The sequence below is a fragment of the Xiphophorus hellerii genome, chromosome 1 (genome assembly GCF_003331165.1).
Source record: "Xiphophorus hellerii strain 12219 chromosome 1, Xiphophorus_hellerii-4.1, whole genome shotgun sequence".
NCBI classification, from domain to species: Eukaryota; Metazoa; Chordata; class Actinopteri; order Cyprinodontiformes; family Poeciliidae; genus Xiphophorus; species Xiphophorus hellerii.
The window spans coordinates 13,322,687-13,339,543 of NC_045672.1; the positions used below are offsets into that span (position 1 = coordinate 13,322,687).

General features: G+C 38.0%; 1 protein-coding gene across 1 annotated transcript in view; it reads right to left on the reverse strand.

Annotated features, from left to right (window-relative positions):
• Positions 1-14,783, reverse strand: part of clstn1 (calsyntenin 1) — a 35,461-nt gene extending 20,678 nt beyond the window's left edge. The window contains 1 exon segment of the mRNA XM_032572381.1: positions 14,524-14,783. Within this exon segment, the coding sequence (XP_032428272.1) occupies positions 14,524-14,605 (82 nt within the window). The 5' untranslated portion in view covers positions 14,606-14,783.
• Positions 14,784-16,857: the final 2,074 nt, after the last annotated feature.

Genomic DNA, 16,857 nt, shown 5'->3' on the forward strand with positions numbered 1-16,857 from the left:
ATTGTTGTTGAATAATTTATATATTGTGTGGCTTATGAAGACTTTTTTATATTTATATTTCTAGAGGCCTTTTTACCACATTTTCTAATTAAAAAAAAGTAAAAGTTGACAAGAAATTGTTTGCAAGGAAACAGTAGGTAGGCTTTAAATATAGAACCTACAAAAACTACTGGATGGACAGACGGACGAATGGATGGATAAACAAACCAATGGATGGATGTATGAATCATTTTTGAATGTCTGTAAATACAAACATTTTTCCATACTTCGTTCACCGTGATGCAGAAGACATGAACGGAATTGCAGGATTTGAGAAATAAAATGTAATCCACTGAAAAATGTGCAAACTTGTAGTATTTCTGAGGTTGACCAAACAGGGGAAAAATTGAGGCGCTTTAATGTTTTAATTTGACCTTCACAGTGGAAAAAAACAGGCCTTGTTGGCTGCTGCAGCTCTGATGCGAGTTTCTCAGGCATGTAAGACAGAACTGAGTACAGCATGTTGCTGTAACTCTGAACACAAAGAATAGCAGTTTCCAAAGTAACAGACTTATTTTCCAAAACTATTTCTGTGAAATTTTTCTGGACCCAATTCACTGATCACATGATCAATGAGGCATATCAAAACAGGAGCTGGTATCATGTCAGTGTTCCACTTAGCAAAGATTGTTAGCAGTACATGGAGACTTTTCAGACTTGTTTTTGCAAACTTTGTAGTCCTATGTCACAAATCAAATAAATAAACAAATAAATAATAAATGTTTTAAAGATTTTAGCAATGTTGTTGTACCCATAATAATTTTTAAGCTTATATCTGTTTGATTTAACCAAACAAACTATTTCTTTACCTACAAATGAGAGCTAGAAAGAAAATATTTTTCTTTTTCATACATCCAGATCAACATCATCTCAGCAAAAACTTCTATCAGGAATGACACCTCCTTTGCTCTTTAGGATAAAACTTTTCAATGACGGTTCAGGCACATTAAAAAAATGCTGTCCTTATTGATTTTTAAGCCACAAATGAATGCTCACTATGCCTATCCAATTAATGCAGCATACAATTGCCCATACAAATGATTCAGTCTGACTCAGCCATCCATGCATGCACCAAATAGACAACAACAATAACCTGCCGCTGCAGCCTACACAATCAATGGCAGGAAATGATCGACCGCAGCACAATGCTTGCCAAATGTTACGTGGGATGCTGCACCGTGACATAATCCATCTGAAGTTAAAATGTCTCCAGGAGTTAATTATTTTTGATTAAGTGACATAATGAAATGTGTTTTCAAGGTCCCATTGCAAGGCACTCTTTTTAAATTATTCTCTTTTTTAAATTCACAATTTTTAGGAAAATCACAATTAAACTATTGAGCTTTAATAAATGAGTGGCACATCAATCATCATAATGTTGTTTTTCCCCCCATTATAGATTTTTTCCGTTTGTTTTTCGAAGAATCAAAGCAAGCTACTGAAAGCCTCGTTTCAAATACCGGTTCTGTCTGTAGAAAAAAAAATAAACAAGCTGTAAAGATTTGTCCCAGAACATTTAAACATTAATTATTATACCTTTTGAGTTTTATCAGACATTTATTAGCAGAAACAAAGAAGCAGGTCAAATAACCAGCTTACTGAGGCTGTCAGACTAAATAAATTAACTCAAGCCTTTTGCTTTTGGGAGTGTGAAACATTAAACTTATACATGTATGTAGTTAATGCAGACATATAAAAAAATGTCTGTATTAACATTTTTTAATGCAGAGATTTAAAATGTCTGCATTAAAAACCCAGACATTTGTTATCCCCATTCTGCTAGCACAAAAGTCTGAATTTGGCGTTTTCTCTTTTTTTTTTTTAGCATTAAACTCACTAAAACAAATACTCTGCAAGATCAAATAGCTTTTTAAGTTTCATACTTAAAATGCTTGAAACTTAAAATGCTGGAGTCTAACATCAAAAATGGCAAAGGATGCACATGTTTAAAGACAAGATTAAATATTCTTCTGCAATACTTGGATCGGCTGCTGGTGTATCATCACATAATGTAGAGTAATCATCGCTGATTGCACAATCAGTAAAAAGTAATTACAACCTACTTGAATAGATATGCAACATCTACAATTGACAGTTAAATAGTATTATGAAGGCCTCAGTGAAGGAAAGTGGTTTTTACAGCTACTGCCAGCCAGGCAAGTATCTTTATTACAACATGTTTTTATACATCATAAAATTAAAACTCCTGCAACAAATATTAGTGACTAAAATGGACAAACTATGCAAAAGAAAGACTTCTGAAAGACTCTACCAGTCAAACCAAAATGATATGACTTTATTTTTCGGCATGCCCGGTTAAATCCCATCCTCCAAAAGCAGCGCTCGATATGAAAACCTCGATGTGCTTACGAGTGATTTGGAAATGACCAAGTCCAATAAATGGCTTCGCTAAGTGACTCGTGACCTGAAGTGAAGTGGATCTCTTTAGGCGGGCCGCCGGGACAGACTGCCGCAATAATCAGCTTTAGCTTCCACAGAGTCACAGTTACTCTGAGCTGGGTCACATGTGGGCCTGTTGCTCGACCAAGAGCCGCTCGTGTCATGGCTGTCATCGCTAAGGTTCGGTGAACCAGGACTGCTTGTAAAGAGTGTTACTAGGTATTTTAGTAAAGTATTTCAATCTGATACAGAGGGGGAAAAAACAAGATAAGCAGGACTTGCAGTATGACGGATGGATGGACAGACATATTTTGAAGAAAGGCTCCTAAATAAGGGAAACTCAAAGACCATCAAGTTTGCCCTGCAAGACAAGCGAAAAGCCTGACACACGTGACTTGCTCCCAACAATGGCGACCCAGATTGGCAGCCCAGATCCACTGAAACAAGAGTCGGTCCAGATACATTCACAGATGGCAAACTGTGGAAGAATGCAAGCAAGTGTCAGCGTGAAAACAAAAGAGGCAAACCCACACAACCAATGGCAAATTCAAAAGCTCTGCTACAATGTCGCTGTGCATTGCTGGTGAAATTCAAGTCTGTCTGATTCGTATGCATGCAGCAAGAATTGCATAACATTTCTTTTAAAGCATGAAAGTCATCGTTGTGAAATTACCAACAAAGCCCCTTTGACAAGACGGCTTCATCCCCCCTCCCTGCAAGCCTCCACTAGAGAGAGATAACGTTTATTTGTGTTATTTCTGCTCACACATAAAAACAAAGATGCAACACATTAATCTGGTTCATTTAAATCTATTTATGTTATTGTATGCAAGAAAAAGGGGAGAGAATAGTTGTACAAGGAGGGAAATCATTAGGAGCCATAAAGGAGTAAGATTAGAGAAAGTGGTTTTGAAGCAATGCACTCTGGGAGGGAATTAAATTTCAATTAGAGGATTTCCACACTCAGAAATTAAACTTATAAACTCAATGCAACTCAATCATACCGTCATCAGCAAAATCTGAAAATTTAGACTACTGATAATTGATGGAAATCCTGGAATGTGTTAAGTTCTTCAAAAATGCACCAAACTAAAAACTTTCTGTTTAAAGAACTATTCTTTAATTTGATGACACCCAATGATTGATGGAGCCTGAACAGACAAGCCGTAATAAATGGACTGGACAGGACAGACATGATTAATTATGTAATTTTGGGAATTAGGGACAGATTAAGATTCATAAATAGCAATAATATAACTCTCTAATTTTCTGCTTGCTTTAAAACTACTACCACTTTCAAAAAATCTACAACACATTATTTATTTTATGATGAATGCTTACTATATTTAAATATTGTATCGAAACAAAGTTTACAGAAATTGGTTTACATGCTGTTTTAGTGCTATAAAAGAAATTTGGTATCCGTGAAAAAAAAAAAAAAAAAAAAAAACCTAGATGATACGAGATGATCGGTCCATCCCCAGTAAAAACAAACCTGTTGCGCTCTACTTCTTTTATTTAATGCTGTGCTAAAATCAACATTTATTTCTGATTTCTGTTATCAGGTCATGCCATCAATTTTCAGTTCAGGAATAATTAAAAGGGTAAATGTTGAAAAAATAAAGCAGAGACAGCCAACAAATAAAAGGACTATTTAATAAGTGGGTTGGTATTTATTTTTTCCTCTGTTCCATGTTCAACTTACTTAGGTGCCAAACATTGTGTATGAAGATCCTGCTTTTAGGGAATATCTTAAAGTAAAATATGAGTAAAACGTGTTAGCCTGAGAGTCTGCTGTAGTTATATTTACCACAAAACACTTTGTGGATATAAACAAAGTGAACAATGCCTGCAAGGCAATTCTGTTGAATAAGCGTTAAAGGTAAGTAACATTCAGAAAAAGCCTCATTCTCCTTAATAGCAGATAAGTAAAGATTAGGAAACTACTGAAATATAAGAGGCAAAGTATTACTCTGCAATAGAAAAGCTTAAGCTTGCACTCTGTGGGTCAGAGAGGAGAAACATCTCTGATATCCACACATCCAGGTAAGGTGAATTTACCAAAACATTGAACCAGTACACCAGACACTATAGTGTCTTGGGTACATCAGTACATCGTACATACTAGGAAAGTATAAAAACTTGAAGAGAATTAAAATTCACATCTCAAGCTGTGACTGTATGAGCACAGATGGTGGACTGCTGAGCATCCACTGAGCCCAGCAACAGAGTCCTATGCAATCCTGTTACAGCAAACAAAGCCAATAACATTTAATCCTATGAAGGAATGCCACTTCATTCTCTCCAAAGGTCGAACAAGAACCGGCAAACAAAACAGTAGAGCCCCCTGCCAAGGTTTTATTGTGCACATGTGGAGAGATGCAGTTTCATAATAGAACAAGCATATGAAAGCACAGGAAAATAATAAACATTACATTTTGGAGGCCAAAAATGTTTTGGAGAGAAGACGTATGGATAAACAGCAGGATAAAGTGGTTGCTTTTGACCAGTAGTTCCAAACCACCTACAGACCCGCTCTGCACACCTGGACAGGGTCCTTGCTCTCATAAAAGAGCAAATTTTTATGAGATTCCTGCTGTACATTACGTAACTTGAGAAATATAGTTTCTTTGAATATTATTATGATCATTGATGCTCTAATCAATCAGTCAATGGTCAAAAGCTGCCAAGTTTTCCATAATTGGCTCTGAGCAATGATTGGCAGCTCACTTAGAACAGCATTAGAATATTCATGCTTCAATAAATGAATCAAAACTGAAAAGTTTGACTTTTTTCTTGGTCTGTAAATATGTTAACCAATTATCTGCTCTTCTTTTTGAGCTTAATGAGAAAATAATAGAAGAAGGTTGAGAACATAAGCGCTAAAGTTTGACATTAGCTTCAGTGGTAGTTCTAAGATGTGTGTATTAATGTATACTAAGGTATATTTGGTCTTTGAACTACAAGAATTAGCTGCTATAAGAGTTTGAGGTGGGGGTCTCAAGTATTTGCAGATCCCATACCTCTCCACATACCAGCAGTCCACTGTAATCCCTTTATGTCAGAAATGATTGTCTCTATAAGCAAACCTTGAGTGCAATTTGTTCAACTGGCGTCAATGTTTATTGGATTTAATTACCGATTACTGAAACTTTTCTTTAAAAGGTCTAATGAGAAAAATATCCTGAGCTGGCTTTTCACAGTACGATTAATTACTTCCAAGTCCAACCATAAATAAGTAAATCTGCATATATTATGCAACTTTGCTAGAGTTTCGATTGTGTGAAGCATCTTGATCTACGTGAATGTTAAGAAGGGGCTATATAAGGATTCAAAGACTAACTGACTGAATTAATGCAAATTGCACACAAATTAGTTTGTAAGTACTGAAGTCTTACTATTGCAGCTCTAATTATTTCTCAGAATAAATGACAAAACATTTCAGCTGGGAAATACGACTAAATGAGGCCAAAGTAATAAAAATGCAGTTATGATGGTTGTTGCAATCACAACGCTGCAAATCTTGGTGCTTTATTTTTGTCTGAAAGAACATTCATCTAAATCTTCAGCACATCTCCATTTCAATAGTCTTTACTTTTTCCTGACACAACATTATAGATTTTCCTGAGAGCTTCAAAAGCATTCTGCATTCTTCATATCTAAATAAGAAACATTTAAAAAGAAAATACTTGGCAGCAGTTCGATTTTATTACGCTAATAAAAGGCTGTTTTTCTATGTTGGTATGAGACTAACTTTAAAAAGCTCTGTTTAAAACTATGACATTTTCTTTAATACTATTAAAAAAAAAAAAACAAGTACAACTGCTAGGTTTGGCAAACCCAGTGAATGAAGTAATGTAACAAACATTCACATGGACACAAAGACTGAACCCCGACCTATACAATTTGACCTATAAACCGTGTGAAACACTTCCTGGGAGAACGGGACAGACACAATAGCTCTTGGTAATCCTGAGATTCAATAGTCCGCCACCACATCGCTGTTCCAGACAGCGCGTCTCTGTGACATGGAGGAAAAAGAAATCATTAAACAGCAACTGCAGCTCTGATAACATGTGGCAGAAAATCTAAGACTGTTTCCCTAAGAGACAATTAACCGTGGCTTTATCTGGAGAATTTGCCAAAGGTTTTTCACAGATCCATTAGCCGCACGAGCCCCGAATACCCGTCCTGATTAAGGAAATACATCATATACGTCTGGCCACAGGCTGCTGTTTGCTCAGGAGGAATAACAAAGCACATTGTAGCAGCGGCCTGCGATTATCAGATGAGGGTTTATAATACAAGCAAACCTCAAAGGGCTTGTTGTGTAATAATGATGGCGCAGTCACGTGTTGCGGCCGCGCTGCGGTGTGGAGCTCCGCTTCATAAATCAAGCACCAGTGTTATGGCAGCAGCCAGGAAAATCATCTTCTCTGATCGCATCACAAGTAAAGCCAGAACGCAAAACATATTAGGATTGAGACAATGATTTGGTGGGGGGATGGACTAAATATTTGTTTGTGCTGATCTTAACAGATTTAGTTCGATCTTAAACTATAATTAAAAAGAAGACACTGATAGAAATAGCGTATCAGCAAAGCCTGACCTGTTGGGGAAGAGCATCGCTGCAGGATGAAGCTGCCACCACCATGTTTCACCAGCAGGGTCAGGATGGTGATTAATCTCAATTAGAAGCACAGGATAAAAAAAAACGAAGGGAAAAAATACCAACATTGAAAGGAGTGTGAATAATTTTGTAAAGTTTTCTATAGTAGGGATGGGCATTTATTGTATTGTTCATCATTTATTGTGATAAATTTGTTATCATGATAAAAATGTTGATTTATTGTTAAAATAAATTCCAATCATCCATATTGTCAAAGATGTTAGTTTTATTATTTTCTCCACTGGCTATCCAATTAAAGTATCAATAAATTTCAATAAATTTGAAAATGTGTGTGCAGTTTGTGATTGGTGTGCTAAAGAAGCATATTACAACTGGGTATATTTCTCTATAGAAGAATTTGTGTCCCTACAGTTACCTAAAAAAGAAACAATAATTAGCCTACTGAATAGCTTGCATCAGTTTCAGTGTTTTTTTTTAAAGTAAATGTTTGATCACCTGCATTGCTAATAAATACAAAGAATTATAAATTCTTGACTGAAGGCAGCACGCTCTCTGGAGTAGACCGGCAGTCTCTTCGTTTGAGGCTAAATAAAGCCCGTCTGTTGCCTGGTTGTTCATACTTGTCTTATTAGCTGGAGCAGCACACTCAAGAGGGAGGGTTTATCTGTGCTCAGACAGAAACGCCAGACTTTGAAGTGCTGCACCCGAGAGAGTCTGGGACATTTTTGCTGCAAAATAAAAAGTAAAAAAAATATTCTAAGTATTCAAGAACACTGATAACCAGGAGAAAGGCTTCAGCAAACAACTGTACTTTCAACAAAAAACAGAAAAAACAGCGCATTGCCTTTTGGCATTGTCAAATACAGCTCTAGGCCTTTTTTAAGTCAGCAAAGACGAATAGACATCGCAGCCAAAAAGGTGAAGGTATGCAGTGCATGCAAATCCGAGTTACTGAAAAACTACAATTATGCCGAGAAGTGGACCAGGAATAATCAATGAACAATCTGCAAACGGCGAGCACACTTCTCTGTTTGTCTTGCCTTGCAGGTTCCTGAGTTCACCTGTCGCGAGGCGCTTCCATCACAGACCTGGGACTGTTCTCAGAGGCCCAAGAAGCCATAAAGGAAGGTCTGGGGCCTCAGGGGCCCACACTCCCAAAACATACAACTCAGACAGGAAAGCTTCTCAGTTCCCCTGCCAGGCAACGGCATTTGTTTGTCCTCTGTGCAATCACAGCCGCCCAACGGCGCGAGCACGCCCTGGATGACCGCAGAGCTCTTCTGAAGAGGGGGGCTGATGGGTGGCGGGGGGGTTTGGAAACGATGCTGGTTGAGTTAAACGTAACTCAACCAGCTCTCTGTGTGAGCTGCACGACAGCAGCAGTGAGGAAGAGTGAGACGATGAAGCTCTATACAGCTGCTGGAGGGTAGCGGCCCTGCAGCAGACGACGTGATCTCTGGTTACCTGTTTCCCATGGAACCTGAATGTGGATGTGATACGCCCCAGTGTGAATAGCTCTGCTGTGGCTCTTTTCTTTCCCCTGGAAACAACGGGACTCCAGGGAGAAAGGTAATCATACAGAGAAGATGTACAATCGGGAATTTGGTTACTGTTCACTCACAGAAAAATAACATAACTTACAGACATGTAAAAATGACACACGACTTCTTAAAGATCTTCTCAAAGGGATGACTCAAGGAAGGAAAGAGGGAAGGAAGGAAGGACCAAAGGGATGAATAAAGGAGCAAAGGAAGGTAAGAACAGAAGAAGGAAGAAAGGAAGGAAAGCAGGAAAGAAAGAAGGAAGGAAGATTTACACAATGGAATCATGAATAAAGTGTGGAAATATAATTGCTTCTTCCACTCACATTTTATTTTTCCATACTTATCCAGACCTGAAAAATACTGAAAGTCAAATTCCAGACTTGTACTGGAAAATTTACATGTACATATCATTATTTATTCATGAGTTAGAAATTCAATTTTACAGTGCAAGAATTTACCAAAAAAAAGAGCAAAATTTCTGCTTTAAAATATTTTCATGTCATTGAAATTAAAAATCAGTCACCCCAAACTTTTCACCTCCACATTGATGTTTTCCCACAACAAGCATAAGTAGGCAATAAACTTAAGGCATTCTGCTTTTCTTGGTGACTGACAACTTCCTAGTCATCCGGCCAACTTAATATTCACAACTAAATGACCCTTTCTTAACAGTTCACCGCCCCCAGTCAGCTCGTAAAGGCACCAACCAGCGGAAAGTCACCGCCGACCCAAATAATAAGAGTCCAGCGGTCTCAGACCCTCACAGGCAAATTAGCAAATCAAAATGCCTCTGCATCTTAGCACTTGGGGGATTATCTAATACGCACATTCTTGAGGGGCTTGAGTTGTGATCTCTCAAACAGTGACCACACTGTTGCACGCTGCTCAGTCAAGAGTCCAGCCCTGGAAGCCTTTCACTGAGAGAAAACGCTGCTGGAAAACATGTTAGACCTGACATGTGAAGCAGCAGTGTTTGCTGGTAAATAAACTGCGATTCAGAGCAAATTTTAAAAAAGGGGAAACAATGATTGTTTTTACCAGCTTTCAACCAAATTTATGCGACACATTCATGTCCTACTTTTCGAGCACAATTTGGGATAAAATTCAGAACAAACATACATCTAAATTTAACAGGGTCTTGTTGAAACAACCAAAGATCCTTTAATTTCATTTGAATATAGCTACAACCTAGTAGGCAGTCGTTCTATCAGGTTATCCTCAGCACCATTTTATCATTCTCTTAAATACAATTATATTTTGCTAAAGGCTTCATCAAAAACGCACAGAAAAAGGTCTTGAGTTTAAACCTGTTATTCAGCTTTGTGTGCAGTTTTCTTGCTGAACTCCATTTGACTTCGCCCCCACCCCAACCTCCTGAGATGGCTGAGTTTTGCAAAGAGTGTGTTTTTGCTAGAAATGCAACGTAGACACGGGCTGTTATTAAAGTAAAATAAAATGATTCCACTGCATTGATGTATTTAATAAGATCTAATTACAAAAAAAAGCATTGATTATTCCCACTGCTTCAAAATATTTCAAATTTCCTAAGTAAGTTCAAGTTTGTGTCGATGATGCCTTTCTTAAAAACTACAATTTCCCTCATTTGGCTTATATTAATGTTAGCAGACCTGTTCTTCAGGGAGATAGCCTAACCCTTTAACCATCATCCTCTTGACATTTAACATTGTCATTTTAGAGGAAAAACAAGTATGTAAACTGATACAGAATAACAGCTCACAACATTGTCATTGGAGTGGCATGAGAGGAGCGAACAATGCGGCCATTGTCAGTCGTGTGTATTCATGCAATTTCTAATCGCCACAACACGGAACGATGACTTACAGATCAGCAATAGCTTCCGAGGCTTAAACGGGGCTTAAGTGACGGCTTTCTGCAACACATAAGAAACCTGAGCTCCCTTCACTTCTGAAGGGGTTGTTCAGGTCTGTGGACTTTTTTTAAATATATATATGTATCATTTGTTTCTGGGATTTTCCAGCTGATTTAGGGTAAGGGTTAGTTTAGTGTATAAAAGAATTGGTAAAAGTTAAACAAGGTTTCCCTCAGAAAACTTGCTAAGTCCGGTGGTTAGGGGCTTGAAAATCATTCATCCAGCAGCCCGTCGTGTTTTTGAGATTAAAAAAATGTTTAAAGTTGACAGTTAATTTGAAAATATCACCTGTGTTATTGGAAGATTAATATCTGAACACCAACCATAAAGTCTTAAAAATGCAAACATTTTAAAAAATGTAAATAAATAGGCAATGCTAAGCCTGGTGGGGGCACAAGTAAAGCCTTGTGGCCCGCCAGGCTTATAATACATTGGGGGAAACCATAGTATACATATATGAAATATTAAGGTTCAGCTTTATTGTGATCTACAGAGAACCACCGATCCAGTTTTATATGGCCGACGGTTATTTATGGTTTTCTTTAGAGTACGATCTCTGGGGGAAAAAAATTATATTGTTTGCATTTTCAAAACCTTTATTTAATTTTTTTTTTTACTGAAATAAAACAAAGTTTCTGAAAGTACATGAAAACCAAAAATTGTAGGGTGTGCTGAAGCACTTAATTTGAAAGGTATTGTTTTCAATCTTCAACGTGCCAAATGTCAAGATAACCAAAGAAAGTCAAAGGAACATTGGCCGATTTTTGATAAAGCAGTGAAGTATACTTAGTTTTATTAATGAATTCAATAAAGATTAAATAAACCCCACATGTTGAGGCCTGGAAAGAAAACTAAAGCATCTGACTTGAGTTTTTAATACGTTTCAGGCATGAGAGGAGAACCCATATGTTAACGCCTCACAAAGCAGGGCATCCGATTTGTTTGACTGGAATTAACTTAATTCAGTGATGAATGAGCCACGAAACTTCCCAGCAGCCAGTGTTCCCTTTGTCCGATTGTTTGCACAGAAGTAGCTCAGGCATTGCAGCAGACCTAACGTTTGAGTCGAGAACATGGTGGACAAACCCAGCAGCTGCTCGTGGGTACAGAAAAAGAAATAAATGACATGGGTGACATCTGGAAAACAAGGAAGAAGCACTTTAATGACCAGAAGTGTCTCCGGAGGAGAAGTGAACGGTAGTTTGAACACTTTGACCAGCACAGCATGAGACAAATTCATTTGCACTCTGACATTTTCTTGATGGCGGTGAAATGATTCATACACTCTAAATACAAACTCTGATGTTTACCAAAACATGTGAACTGAACCTTTAGCTCAATCCGTTTCATATAGAGCTGGCATCCAATCACTTCTTAACAAGCTTTCAAGACCAAGAACCACAAGGGAAACAAACCCTCGGGAGTTTTTGGCTTCTTCATCTCGCTGCCAGATGGCTGGTAATAATAATAATAATAAAAAAATAGACGGACAACAAGTTATGAGGCGGCGCACAAAATAGGCAGGTAACCTTTGGTTAATAAAAAAATAAGCCCTCCACAGGTTTTCTTTCCTGAGAAGAGCAGGGGAAGGCAGCAGGTGCACTTTGTACACACAAACTGGGATGCTGGCACGTTTTGCACAGCACTAAGTATTTGCCGGTGTTCTTGGCCTTTTGATGGATGACAAAGGGAATGAAGTTACTGCTGAGCATTCTCAGCCGTTTCACATGGAAACTGGAAAAAAAAAAACGTTAAATAGGCATGGATAAAGCACTCCCTTAATGGCTACCTTTGAGTTTAGCCATTCAGTTTGGTATTTTCTTCACGAGGCGTAAAGTGTCAGCAGCACGCTGTGTGGTCACGTTTAATTCATGAGTGTGTAATGAAAATACACATTATTTCATTACTCTATGAACCAACGATCTTTTTCCAACCTGACATTCACACTAAGAAGACCAGTGGAAGTGAAGGCGGATTTATCATCTTCTGTCAGTAATAAACCCAAAATGAAAAAAGTAGGACAAAAACACAAGTTTTAACATGGCTAATCGCAGATGAAACACATTATTTGATTGTAAATTAACGTAAATGCACCTCACATTTCATAAGGTTCTGAATTTTATCTTTTAGATGTCGAGATAAGAAGTAAAATCTATCAATTCAAACATTATTCTCTGCTTCACTAGGTTTTTTTAGGTTATTTAACCAGACTACAAATGATCAACTCCATTCCAAATTGTTCATGAACTTGGTGACTCTATGAAAAGTATCATTAGCTTGAACAATGGATTTGCGGCTGAAGAAATTTGGCAGGATAATGAACAGGTTAATCACATAACAGCGAGAATTTAATTTGCTGTCATAACCGGTTTAACCGCACAACACATTTCTCCAGCACAGAGTAAAATTGGGGTTAAATGCGACTGGAAATCAATCTGATAATTGGTTCCAAAGGTGCTTTGAAACATGTAAAACATATCTACCACTGTTTCACTGTGGTTGTCACAGGCAGTATGGTGGCCCTAACATGGCTTAAAAATAAAGTCATACGATTTTTTTCGCACCAAATCTGATTTCAATCGATTGGTCTCGCTTTCTTAAAAAGAAATGATAAATGACAGAAAATATTATTTGTAGTTAAATCTTCCCTTCCCGGAGTTGACCTGAATTCAAAGTCCAACTAAGTACAAGATATGAAACTTGTAAAACAAGACGGTATTCCCCGGGCGGGCTGACATCACTCTAAATTATGGAAGCCCAAGAAAGGGAGATCAAACAATATAATCAACATTGAATCATAGATAATGGTGCTTTGCAAATTGCTCAAACATACGTGTATGTTTTTTTTGTTTTTTTTAAATAAATAAATAAAAGGAAGCTCCTTATGTCTCTTGATTGAACAGCCTTCTTTTCAGGGATCATTTCCTCCAGTTCACACCCAATTCCAAATTTGCACAATCAAGTTTTCCCACAATATTTTAAGCCCCAACAATGGATAGCTGGCATGGTAGCTGCCCAGGCTTGCTGATAACGTCCAGTGACTAACATACACCTGCCTCTCACACACCCCGGATCAGGAAGCTCGCTCTGGAGATCCAGTGCCTTGAGTTTAAGGATAAAAACAGTCTATAAATTCATGCGGTGGAGGTGGAAGGGGGGGGTTTATCTCTGAAAAGGGAGGAGCAGGGAGGAAAAGGAGGGAGGAGGGTGGAGGACCTCCCTGCAGCAAATAAAGACATGCTGCAAAAGAAGGGAGCAGCAGCACTTCGACTTTGTACAGTTTCTGCTCATAAGTAGGCACAGATCTTTCTGCTGGAGCTCCTCGGCTCATAAATATTTACATCCACATACAAAAACAAGGACATGTGAATAAGATCTGCAGTGCGTAGCGGACCCAACAACACACATCGCGATGGGACCACAACCCAATCATACTAAATGAATGCTGCAAATAAAATAAGAACTGTTTTTTTAATCTATCTATCTATCTATATATATATATATATATATATATATATATACAAAAATTAAGCGGAGTACATGCAGTACCTGCAAAAAGGGAATAATAATTTATAAACTCTGCAGAGAGGGTGAGGCTTGTTTTATTCTTCATTTAAAAAAAGAGAGAACCCAAAAATAGAAATAGATGGAGATGACATAAAGGGGTCGTCTTGTACGTTTTATTTTATCCGATGAGATTTAAGATTAAATGTCACAAACTGATAATAATGAACGTTATTGGTGTTGGAGTTTGTGCTGGTCTATTATTATCGCGGGATGCACTTGCCACCGGCCACATTCATCCGCTGGACCCACCATCCCTGAGCAGGTTAGTGGTCGGGCATCCGTCAGCCCGGCTATACCTCCGCAAGTTCACCTTCACGGCTCCCGAACGGAACCAGAAGGCTCCGGGGAGCCGCCAGCCTCCAGCCCCAAGCAGAAGCGAGCCTGTCAGAGGCTCACACAGACACAAGACACACAGAGACGCAACGGGCTCAGATAAATCCCAGCTTAGTTACCTTTAGCCGCCTCCACCGCGCATAATAGTCCGAGGACCAGTCCGACTGCGGATGCAAATTGTTTATTCCCTCGGAACCGCATCCTGACTTGGAGTTCAGCCGCGGGGAAGTCAAACACAGCCTTCTTCGGTCCTCGTCAGTCAGGCTGGAGCGTTTATACTGAACAGAAAAAATAAAATCCAGGAGATGAGTGTCGGTTACCACGGTAGCTCTAAGATGGCCGTCGTCGCTACCGCCGCTCTGCTCTCTCTTCAATCACTGATTCTCTCGCAGTTTTCTGCCGGCTGCGTTCTCGGACTGTCGGAAATCGCACTGACGTGTCCGCACAAACTAGTCACCACGGTTTAAATAATCATTAGAGAGTGGCTAAAGTTTAATTGAATATCAAAATGTTAAACAAGTAAGTAGAGAAAATACGTAATTTAAATAAAGACTTACAGTAATAAATAGTTTTCGAAATGTAACAATTTCCCCGTCTTTTTCTAGAAAATGCATCTGAATTTTACTTAATTTACCTTTTACTGATTCCACAAAGACTGGAGCACAGTAACCAATGAAAATCATTGAGTTTAAATGTAAAATTGAAAATTTGTCTAAAGTTTTTTTGTGTGGAGAAAAGAATATATGTCCCCCCCCAATACATTCGTCCAGTTGTTGCTTTTTGTCACCTTCCAGTGTGTGGATCATCAAGCAGTTTAATATTAATAATTTTTTAAAAAACTATTAAAAGCATGAGGTGCAGTGTAGCATTTGCAATACTGGAAATGACTCTGTAAGGCAGGGGTGTCGAACTCCAGTCCTCAAGGGCCGGTGTCCTGCAACTTTTAGATGTGCCTCTGCTGCACCACACCTGAATAGAATAATTAGGTCATTAAGGCTCTGGAGAACTGATCTACACAAGGAGGAGGTAATTAAACAATTTCATTCCAGTGTTTTGTACTTGTGGCACATCTAAAAACCGCAGGACAGCGGCCCTCGAGGACTGGAGTTTGACACCTGTGCTGTAAGGTGACTGGAGGAATTTTGGCCTCAGAATAATTATCTCGAATCAGCCACATTGGATGATTTTTGAGCATCAGTGGCCTTCATTTGGCTTTTTCTTATCCATTTTAACATTGCCATCACTGACCTGCTGCAAAGTAGAAAGCCTAGTTCCATGGTGTAAAATCAATAACCTCAAATATAGAAAGGAAAATGCTGAGGTCCATTCCTGAAGCAACTGTGTTAGTTATTAAACCAACAAAATCTAAAAAAAAATGTACATACGAACAAATTTAATTTAACTACACCAATAGTTTTTCTGTGATCTGTGAGAAAGAAGGAATTCATGTTGCAATGGTTTCTTTTTCCACAAAGACATAAACTAGATAAAAATCAGAGACAGAAGAATATAGTCTATGTAAAGGCTTAGAATTTTATCAGTGGATTACAGAAGGTAAATCTGCGGATTCAGTAAATAACTTAAAAACTGTTTAAAATGATAAATCACTAACTGGCTAAATAAATAAATTAATTCTTTCATTGGGCGTAACCAAGTTTCTTATACTGAGTTACTAAAGTGTAATAGCAGAGAAAACAGAAAGGTAAAAAGTAACTCAAGAGGAAGAAATGACTAGAAAATAAATTAAATGAGATGAGAACTGAATAACAAGATATAAAAAGACCAAAAAATCACCCAAAAAATGACAAAGCAGCAAAGCTGACAACTTAAAGAAAAAAACTGTCAAAGATGACACATCTCCATATCAAACTGTAACAAATGAAGTGGAAATTTTATTCCGTTATAAATGTGTGTGATTTGCAAAAGGTCAGGATTTTGGGTGGTTATATGTTTGACAAGTGTGAAATGGATTGATACATCCTTCCTGAGCTTTTATTATCAAATATCCACAGCAAATCCCTAAAATGTGTGTTTCAGCTCAGTGGGATTGTTCTTATTTGTCTTTCAAACAACAGCATGAGGGCCATGGATCTCATAAAATTTTTAACTAATTGTCTTATCCCTAAAATAATGCCATCTTATTATATCATGTCAACAGGAAATCTTAGTAAAGGGTCCCACATTTTCACCTCAAACTGTTTCAAGCCAGCTGACAATGCTTTAGTGTAGGGTTTTTTTAATTTCTCATGCAGTGATAATTATTGATCATTGTTTTAAACAAATGTAACAATCTAAAGGGGATCTATTGACGTCCCTGTAATGTTTACACAGTCGCTCTAACAGAAATTTCCATGGTCAAAAGAATGCATGTTCCCCCAGCATGTTTTCTTGCAGATGTTTACTGAAATGACTGAGAAAGCTACCAGCTGTCATCTTTCTGTCTGCCAGACTGA